At 48.4% G+C, this 10,193-nt stretch overlaps 1 protein-coding gene across 3 annotated transcripts in view; it reads left to right on the forward strand.

The window, feature by feature from the left end:
• MAP4K2 (mitogen-activated protein kinase kinase kinase kinase 2) overlaps positions 1 to 9,154 on the forward strand; it is a 34,930-nt gene extending 25,776 nt beyond the window's left edge. For 2 of the 3 annotated variants that reach the window (XM_063146192.1, XM_063146191.1), the window contains exons 23-32: positions 989 to 1,049; positions 2,089 to 2,212; positions 3,251 to 3,309; positions 3,544 to 3,647; positions 3,779 to 3,950; positions 4,213 to 4,281; positions 4,793 to 4,879; positions 5,357 to 5,427; positions 6,593 to 6,648; positions 7,289 to 9,154. In XM_063146192.1, the coding sequence (XP_063002262.1) occupies positions 989 to 1,049; positions 2,089 to 2,212; positions 3,251 to 3,309; positions 3,544 to 3,647; positions 3,779 to 3,950; positions 4,213 to 4,281; positions 4,793 to 4,879; positions 5,357 to 5,427; positions 6,593 to 6,648; positions 7,289 to 7,376 (891 nt within the window). In that variant the 3' untranslated portion in view covers positions 7,377 to 9,154. Of the gene's footprint in view, positions 1 to 988; positions 1,050 to 2,088; positions 2,223 to 3,250; positions 3,310 to 3,543; positions 3,648 to 3,778; positions 3,951 to 4,212; positions 4,282 to 4,792; positions 4,880 to 5,356; positions 5,428 to 6,592; positions 6,649 to 7,288 lie in introns of those variants that run through there. The other variant, XM_063146193.1, reaches the window with a different exon arrangement.
• Positions 9,155 to 10,193: the final 1,039 nt, after the last annotated feature.

Consider the following 10,193-nt stretch of genomic DNA (forward strand, 5'->3'; position numbering starts at 1 on the left):
ACAGAAGGGTGGTCAACCAACTGAGGATAATCCATTACGCATATCAGAGCGGTCTTGGCCCACAAAGAGTCCAGAGTTAATCCAAGGGTGAGCAGAACTGGATCTGCCAGAAGGTATCGGGTTGATTTGCATTAGATGAGCAAGAATGTATGGCTCCCAATTCTTCTAACTATAGCAGCAACAAAATCATCCCTTGCCCTCAACCATGGGTGTGGAACCTCACACCTAAGAGCCAAATCGGAGGGCCCTACCACTGATGTGTGGCCCCCCGAGAGGTTCTCCAAAAGTGAATTCGGCCCTTGAGGGTCTGATCTCTTCTGGCAGGCCTATCCAGTAGAATTTTAGGATGCTTTTAGGATGTTTTTAACAGTGTATACTATGTTTTTAATCAGTATTTTATGCTTGCTGTTGTTCTCCGCCTCGATCCAATCGGAGAGGCGGGTAAGAAATAAATTATTATTATTATTATTATTATTATTATTATTATTATTATTATTATTATTATTGAGGTTCAACAACCCAGCCCTAAATTATACGGCTGGAATAAAGAGAGCTTGGGGAATCCAGGAATGGGTTGGGGTTTTTTGCCTAGAAGGGCTTCTCAACATGAATTCCTGGGCTCAGAATTCTTTCATTCTAAGTGTCTGTCTTTTGCACAGAATCTGATCTCAGAATTCTAGTCAAGAACACAAAACAGTTTTGACCAGTTTGTCTTAATCATCATTATTATCATCCATTCTGGCTCCTTTTTACGAGTGTAATAATTTATATAGGATCATTGCCGGCTCCTTTTTTCTTTTTAAAGCAGTATATAATTCTTGTTAGGTTCCTTGTATTGAAGTTGGAACGGGTTTTTTTTTGTATATTTCCCTGTCCTGTTTCATGCAATGAAGATAAACGCAGGGTTCAACAGGCAACAGATGTCTTTTCTCTGTCTCTCTCTCCCTCACTTCTTTTCCTGTTGTACTTCAACCTGTTCCTTCCACAGCTCCTTCCGCACAGGTGTTCTTGGGTCTACTGTATGAATAATGTGCTACTGACCTTAGCTGGTGAGTGTCCAGGTGGACAACAACGCACGCACATACACACTGGCTGCAGCATTTGTAATAGTATTTATATTGTCTGGCCACAATTATACCCACTTTATAATTAAGTGGTTCCTTTCTTTATCTTTGGGGACGGGGTGTGTTTTGAGAAGTGCCTCCTTTTGTGTTATCCATGCTCTGATAACCTCTCGCTTGGATTACTGCAATGCGTTATACGTGGGGCTGCCTTTGAAAACGGTCCGGAAGCTTCAGCTGGTACAAAACAGGGCAGCCCGTTTACTAACAGGGACTGGCCGGCGAGATCACGTTACGCCAGTCCTTTTACAACTTCATTGGCTGCCAGTCCAGGTCCGGGCCCGATTCAAAGTGCTGGTATTGACATTTAAAGCCCTAAACGGTTTGGGGCCAGGTTATTTGAAGGAACGCCTCCTCCCATATGTGCCTGCCTGGACCTTAACATCATCCTCGGGGGTCCTTCTCCGTGAGCCCCTGCCAAAGGAAGTGAGGCAGGTGGCTACCAGGAGCAGGGCCTTCTCCGCTGTGGCACCCCGGTTGTGGAATGAGCTCCCCAGAGAGGTTCACCTGGCACCTACACTGTACTCCTTCCGTCGCCAGCTGAAGACCTTTTTTATTTTCTCAGTATTTTAACACCTAATTTAACTTAAATTTAAACTTTACTGTTTTAATTCCGTATTTTAACCCATATCAATTTCTGCTGTGGTGTTTTATCCTGGTTGTGTTTTTTATATTGCATTTTATATTTGTGTTTTTAGATGGTTGCTTGTTTTTATGCTCTTTGTGGTTTTAATTTTTGTGAACTGCCCAGAGAGCTTCGGCTAATGAGCGGTATAAAAATGTAATAATAAATAAATAAATAAATATTATTTATTTCTTTATTTATTTATGTATTTATTTATTACATTTCTATGCCACCCAATATAGCCCAAGCGCTCCAGCTTTGGCTGTTGGGCAGTATAAAAATGTAATAAATAAATAAGTAAATCGTGCCGCTCATCCGGGTCTTCGCACTTCTGCTTTGCAGGGAAGTCTTCTCAGGTCTCAGCCCACAACCTCCTGGGTCTTTTTGAGCAGCGACGGCAGCTGCAGAAAAGGCCGGTTCCTCTTTCCATCGCCACCAACCGGCTGACGGAGCGGATCATCCCCAGGTGGGGAGAGGTGAGGGGGAGGAGGGACCCAGGGTGCAATCCGGTGCATGTCCAGGCAGAAAAGAGTCCTTCAGCTTCCATGGCTGGCTGGGAAATGTAGGACTTTTCTGCATCTAAACGTGCACCGGATTGCAGCTGAAGAGGGCTTGCGAAATAAATTGGGATACCCTCTATCATTGCCGGTGTGTGTGGTTCAAAGGGGTGGGGGAAGATTGCAGGACACGGAATAATGGGCTCAAGTGACAGGAAGCCAGATTGCGGCTGGACATCAGGAAAAACTTCCTGACTGTTAGAGCAGTACAACAATGGAACCAGTGACCTAGGGAGGTGGTGGGCTCTCCCACACTAGAGGCCTTCAAGAGGCAGCTGGACAACCCTCTGTCAGGGATGCTTTAGGGTAGATTCCTGCATTGAGCAGGGGGTTGGACTGGATGGCCTTACAGGCCCCTTCCAACTCTGCTAGTCTATGATTCTATGATAAGATGAATTCATCTTAAAACTTTAGAATTGGTAAATTACCTCTTTAAAACGCCAAGGTTACACCTTCCCCCCTCCTCCCCTTCCTCACCCCTCGATTGCGGGAGCTAATTGTGGTTGCTCGCTCACGGAACACTCTCTGCACATGTTCACGGGCACTCTTGTGTATGACTGTTTTGCATGTTCCAGGGCAGGGCCCTACGCTCTGCACTTTCCAAGAGGGCAGCCTCTGGTTTATTGCATATATTAGCAGACCGGGCTCTGATGTGCCCAGCAGGTTCTGAGGCTTCAAATACGGAAAGTCGTGGAACAATTCCGTCATTGTTTTGGAAGAAAAGGGTGGACTGTTGTGCGATGGGAGAAGAAGGAGCTCTCTGTGTGTGTGTGTGTGTGTGTATGTGTGTGTGTGCACACGCAAGCAACAGGCAGTTGGGTTTCTCCTACCTCCCAACTCCTAAATCCTCTTTTTGTCACATTTTTTGCCTCTGATCTATTACACACACACACACACACACCCCGATTTCCTTGCTCCGGTCTGAAACAATTCCTTTCTCTTAGCAGGAAGTTTGCGCTGTCGGCCAAGATAACAGATACCAAAGGGTGTTTGAAGTGCCGCGTGGGTGAGTACCTGGCTGTTGACTGTCCTTGCTGGAAGGCTTTTTCCAGCTTAACCTGTGTGCAACAATTTCGTCTCTGGAAGTTGCGTATTTCCGGAGTTGCGTCAAGTCTGCAAAGCCCCATTTACACGAGATGAAAGGCCTGAACGGCATGGGGTCGTGAGACCGGAGGGGGGGGGCTGTCCCTGGACACTACCCAGGCAGCCAGGGGGCTAACTGAGCCCCTTCCTATTTCAGTACGCAACCCCTACTCCGGGAGCACGTTCCTCTGCGCGGCGCTGCCCTCCAGCCTAGCTCTGCTGCAGTGGTACGAGCCCTTGCAGAAGTTCATGCTGCTGAAGGTAGGTTCATGGTCACGAATGGGTGCGGGATTGTGGGACCCTCCTTTCCTTTATGGGGGGGGACTGAGAAGAGTGTGGGGGTGTCGGGCCGCTGAGAAACCCGCCCATGCCCCCTTTCTCGTCCTTCCCAGCACGTCCCTGTGGTTCTGCCGGACCCGTTGACCCTGTTTGAGCTACTGGTCGTGGAAACGGAGGAATACCCCCAGGTGTGCTTTGGGGTCACCGGCAGCGATCAGCCGGGGGCGGAGCTGCACTTTAGCACCCTCCCCCTCAGCACCGGCGTCGTCACCTCAAGCCCTTCAGGTACGAGAAAACGTTTAGTGGAGGCGGGCAGCCGATGGGAAAGCCGGCAGGGCCAGCGCCTTGACTTCCTTGGAGGCAGAAAGGCAGGATATAAATGTAACAAAATAAAACCCAAATGCTGTCTGGAGATGCCGGGGATCGAACCTGTGACCTTCTGGATGCAAAACGGGCTCTAACGCTGAGCTACAGCCTTTCTCCCACTGAGTACGTGCCCCCGATTCCCCCACATCTCAGAAAGCCTCTCTTCCTCTCTCTTTTGCAGGCCGGCCTCTCGTCATGGCCAGCCACGTCACTCAGATGGACCGAGACACTGTCCTTGTGTGTTTTGAGCGTAAGTTGCTTTCCAGTTTGACCTGGTCATGGTCGACCTCCCCTCCTGCCTTTGAATTGCTTCATTGCCAGGCAGTCATGCTATTATTATTATTATTATTATTATTATTATTATTATTATTATTGTCTCTTTTCTCGCTTCTGGCGGTTTTTCTAGACCATCATGACAGGCTTTCCCTGCCATGCTGTCTTTTACTGGTTCAGGAATTGCCTGACAATTGAGCATATTTTAAATATGACTGCTTTCTGGATGTTGGTATGGATGTATTTTGGTAGGCCCAGTTTGTGAAGGTTTCCTGTATAGTTTCTTGATGTGAAACCGGTGACTGATGTGACTAATGGGATAATTGTGACCTTTTTTTTCTGTTGCCACAGTTTTTTAGCTTCCATAGCCAGCGGTGTATATATTTCTCTGTTTTCCTCTTCCTTTTCTACAACATTTTTGTCATTAGGTATTGCTATGTCAATGAGATAAGTGTGTTATTATTATTATTATTATTAATTTCCCACAGGCTGTGTGAGGGTAGTGAACCTCTGTGGTGTTCCTCAGGGCGCCCTTCCTCCTGAACTACTCTTCAACTTCCCTATCGAGACCATTGGTGAGTGGGGGTCCCATGGCAAATGGATGGGAGGCAGGCAGATTCCTTGAGGCTTCCGAACTGGGAACATCAGAAACTGCCTTATACAGAGTCGGACTCTTGGTCCATCTAGTCCAGTATTATCCACATGGACTGGCAGCAGCAGCTTTCTAGTTTCAGGCAGGATTCTTTCCTCGCCCTACCTGGAGAAGCCGGGGATTGAAACTGTGACCTTCCACATGCAAAGCAGCCCCAACCCCTTCAGCTCTCCTCAGCCTGCTCCTGACACTTTGCCAGGAATCCCCCGTGCATTTTCAAGCCCATTTCTGCTTAGAAGGGCTAGAAGCTGGCATTTGTCGTTGCCGTTAAGAAGGCTGTGAATCTCAGGAGCGTGAATTCTGCGCTTGCACGGCAAAACCACAGATGGGTGGAATACACAGGTTGTGGGGCCCTGAGTGCTCTCTTAGGGATGGCTTCTAACTCTCTGCTCTGCTACAGTGTGCCTTCAAGACAGCGTCCTGGCCTTCTGGAAACACGGCATGCAAGGCCGGAGCTTGGAATCCAATGAGGTGAGCAAAACTGCCGGAGGATGGCTGTTGTCCTTAGACCTCCAGCCTGGCGATGAGAACATACGAACCACCAAGTTGGATCAGAATAAGGTTCTCTCTCAGAGGCGGGCAACATGTCCCCGAATATATTTATTTATTTATTTATTTATTTATTTATTTGTTACATTTCGATACCGCCCAATAGCCGGAGCTCTCTGGGCGGTTCACAAAAATTAAAAACATTCAAAGTATAAAACAACAGTATAAAACCATAATATAAAATACAATATAAAAGCTCAACCAGATAAAAACAGCAGCAATGCAAAATTACGAATTTAAAACACCAAGTTAAAATTTATTTATAGACTGTTAAAATGCTGGGAGGATAAAAAAGTCTTCACCTGGCATCTAAAGGCATATAATGTAGGTGCCAAGCGAACCTCCTTAGGGAGCTCATTCCACAACCGGGGTGCCACAGCGGAGAAGGCCCTGCTCCTGGTAGCCACCTGCCTCACTTCCTTTGGCAGGGGCTCGCGGAGAAGGACCCCTGAGGATGACCTTAGGGTCCGGGCAGGTACATACGGGAGGAGGCGTTCCTTCAGATAGCCTGGCCCCAAACTGTTTAGGGTTTTAAATGTCAATACCAGCACTTTGAATCTGGCCCGGACCTGGACTGGCAGCCAATGAAGTTGTAAAAGGACTGGCGTAATGTGATCTCGCCAGCCAGTCCCTGTTAGTAATCGTGCTGCCCTGTTTTGTACCAGCTGAAGTTTCCGGACCGTTTTCAAAGGCAGCCCCACGTATAACGCATTGCAGTAATCCAAAGGAGAGGTTATCAGAGCATGGATAACTGTAGCTAGGCTATCTCTGTCCAGATAAGGGCGCAGTTGGCATCTGTAGCAACTGAGGAGCGCTAAAAGGGTCAACATTGTTCACAAGCTCAGTTTGACCCTTTGGGCACTATGGATGCCATTTTAGATTTCCTTTTTGGGTGCCCACAGAGTGTGTGTCCAGGGAGCAAAAATGGATCCGGACTTCCTGCAGTCTTCCCCCGAGTGGCACGCTCCAAACGTATTGGTCTACAAGGCTGTTGTATTCAGACACCTCTCTGGGAAAAGAGTTAGAAGTTTTGACCATCCCTCGGTTACGAGGATCTCCTGCTAAGCTCTCTTTTCTTCCGCAACAGGTGACGCAGGAAGTCACGGATGAGTCCAGGGTGTTCCGGGTCTTAGGTGCCCACAGGTAAGGCTTCTCAGCAGATGGGGAAAGTACTAGGTGGTCTCTCAATTCTACAATTTCCCGCCTAACATTCAAACACGCTTCCACGCCTGCCTCTTTGCGCTAGTCTTTGGCCTACCCTGGTAAAGGCGGAGCACCGACTTCCCTTATGCAGTTCCTGCCTTTTCCTGGGACGTGTGCCTTGGTTTCTCCCTCTTACTACCAGGAGGATCAGGGTTCTGGAAACAAAGCCCTATGAAGAGAGACTGAAAGAACTGGGCATGTTTAGCCTAGAGAAGATTGAGGGGAGACAGGAGAGCACTCTTCACATCCTTGAAAAGTTGTCACACAGAGGAGGGCCAGGATCTCTTCTCGATCCTCCCAGAGTGCAGGACACGGAATAACGGGCGCAAGTGAAAGGAAGCCAGATTCCGGCTGGACATCAGGAAAAACTTCCTGGCTGTTAGAGCAGTACGACAATGGAACCAGTGACCTAGGGAGGTGGTGGGCTCTCCCACACTAGAGGCCTTCAAGAGGCAGCTGGACAACCCTCTGTCAGGGATGCTTTAGGGTGGATTGCTGCATTGAGCAGGGGGTTGGACTCCATGGCCTTGTAGGCCCCTTCCAACTCTACTATTCTACGATTCTTTCTTTTCCCTGCCAGAGATATCATTCTGGAGAGCACGCCCACGGATAACCCCACCGCACAGAGCAACCTCTACATCCTGACAGGTCACGAGAACAGCTACTGAGCTCCTTCTCTCAATGCCTCCTGGATGTGCTCAGGCTCGTGGTGGACCGTTGCTGGAGATGGCGGGAGGCCTGCGATCCGGGGCTGAGGAAAGCCGACTGAAACAGGAGTGTGTGCACGAGGGGGAAAGGGTTACAGTCCACCCTTTACTGTTGCCACGTGCACTGGACACACGCCGGCGGTGCTCCGGAAACACTCTTCCTCCACCCTTCTAGTCTTCCTGAGATTTTGCTGCCCACCGGGACGGACACTTTCCCCCAGATTTGGGCCAGCATCTCCTGAGATACTTCTGCAATAATTTGACCACCAGCCAGTTGGAAGAATTTGCAGTCTTTCCTGGCTGACACTTTGTGCCTGCTTGAATGCTTTCTTTGTCCTCTTTCCTCCTTCTCCTCCTCCTCTTCCTCCTCCACCACCACCTCCTCATCTTCTCTTTTTAATCCTTAGAAGTCACCCACACTGTGTGGGTGCCATGACCCGGCACAGCTGCCGGTGTGAAGACAATCGTTTTGCCAAGGCTGCAAAAGGGACCTCCCTTCCTTAGCATCTTAGCTTTAATTTAAACGTCTTTTGAGGGCACTTTTGAGACCCTGGCTTGTCTCCCTTCAACAGGGTCCAGGGACAGAGCTTTATTTTGTAGCTGGAGGACTTCAGTGGGAAAAATTGCTCATGCCCGTGATGGGCAGAATTGGATGGCTGGCTGTCGCTGGAATGCCTGTGGGTGTTTGGCTCTGTGTGTGGGTAGTTAAGCAGAGTGTTCGTTGAATGACGAGATTGGCAAACTGGGAGAGAGAGGGTGGGTGGGCTGCCTGTCAGCTCAGCACCAAGAAGAGCAAGTTGGTTCAGGAAACCAGGTGCAAGCGTAGGCTTTAGACCGCTTTCCCAAGACGGTTACTCCGCCGTGAAAAAGGAGCAATGACTCTCTTAACCAAATTGCTATGGGGACTTTGGCAAAACTACAAGTCCGCAGCTCCTGGAGCGGAGAAGAGAGCAAAACCGATTTAGAGATCGTTTACATTTGGGGCCAAACTAGATGAAACGTTAAAGGCGTGCGTGCATTTGCCGATGGCTCATTTGGTTGTTTCTTAAGGGGAGAAATGTTACATTGAGTTTTGTTCGTCGTTTGCTTTTCAAATAGCAGCCACAGAGGAGGGAGGCCCTGTCGGGATCAGGACATGGCATGCAATGAGGTGTTTTTGTTTTTAACTCTCCCCCCCCCCCCCCCGGTGTTGTGCACCTGATGAAAATTGCCAGGAAGCGGTGTCCATAGCATCTTTCTCTTCAAGGCCAAAGAACCGCTCGAAGGGTTGTGTTGGGTTTTTTAAAATTGCGATTGCTGCAGTGTGGGAAGAATGAACCGCCCACCCTAGCTCCAATCCTGAACCCTCCTGACTGTTAATTTTAAAGCCAAGCATATTTCAATGTAGTCAGACATTTAACATCGTGCCTGGTTTGCCGTCCTTTAGTAGCATAGCTTTTGACCAGGGTTGTCTCCAGGTTTTTGAGGACCCGTGGGCAAGACCCCCCCCTCCATGGGTCCTCTGCCCAACTATACCTTTCCTTGGCTCTGCTTTTTACCCTAAGGCAGGTTTATTGAGCCTCCTGCTACTCTTCAAATTCTGCTTCGCCAGCTGTAGTGGTGATGCGTTGTTTGAATGACTACTGACAGGACTGTCATGTGCTACTGATCGACCAGCTGATCCAGAGGACAAAGACTGCTAGCGTTGTGTGTATGATTCAGAGAGTTTGGAGACTGTGAGTGGAGGCTGTGCAAGCCACTTCGAGGCTTTGAGATTTGGGTAGGGTGGGTGGGTTTAGGACCCCCAAACAGACTCCCAGTTGGAATCTCAACCTTGGGTGGCCAGCTGCAAACCCCGTTTTAACTCAGAGGCCTAGAACGTTCCTTCCCAGAAGGCTGCTAATACTTTCTCTGTGGTTTTTAATGGCTAAAGCTGGAATTTTATTGTCCTGAGAAAACCAAACTTGAAAAGAAAAAAATGGCTATTTAACAAAGAGATTGATATTATATTGTGGTATTTTACTCCCTGGCAGAATGGATTTGACTTCTTTTGCTTAATGAATTGGGGGCGTCTCTTGGGGCGGGGGGAGAGTTGGGCTGAAGGTTTGTGAGAAACAGTTCTGTTGTAATAGCAAGAATGGTCTTTGTCTCGGTTTCCATCATGCTGCTGTGACGATGCATCTTGATAAGTGGCTTAGAAGCCAGGCGGACCTAAACGGGGGTCAGATGGGAATGTAGGGGTTACACTCCACTGGACCTTAATTTAGAATGTCAGTAAGAGCCATGTATGCTAGTAAATACAACTTGTATTCTGCAAGTAAAGGTACATGTAGCTGGTTGATGCCAGAGATGGCCATTTCAAGAGTGTGCGAAGGAGCAATTGAACATCAATTCAATTAACATTAATGTAAGAGCCAGGCTGGATCAGACCAGGGGTTGACCTGCCAGTTGCCTGCAGGAAACCCACAAGTATGACTTTTGTAGCACTTTCACACTGTGTGTCCCAAGCAGCTAGAGGCATCCTACCTCTGATATTGGAAGTAATACATGGCTATCACAGCTAGTGGCTATTTAGCCTTCTCCTCCAGGAATTTGCCTAATCCTCTTTTAAAGCCATCCAGATGGGTAGCCCTCTCTGCATCTTGTGTGAAGAAGTCCTTCCTTTTATCCACCTTCGTTCGCAGTCCTCCATGGAGGTGTGGGTTCATATCCCACTGCTGACACCAGGGAACGAGCTATTTGCAACAACAGGTTGACCCCATTGTGTTGTGGTATTATGAGAGAGGGAGAAAAAGTCTC

This window comes from Elgaria multicarinata, chromosome 21, assembly GCF_023053635.1.
Source record: "Elgaria multicarinata webbii isolate HBS135686 ecotype San Diego chromosome 21, rElgMul1.1.pri, whole genome shotgun sequence".
In the NCBI taxonomy this organism is placed as follows: domain Eukaryota; kingdom Metazoa; phylum Chordata; class Lepidosauria; order Squamata; family Anguidae; genus Elgaria; species Elgaria multicarinata.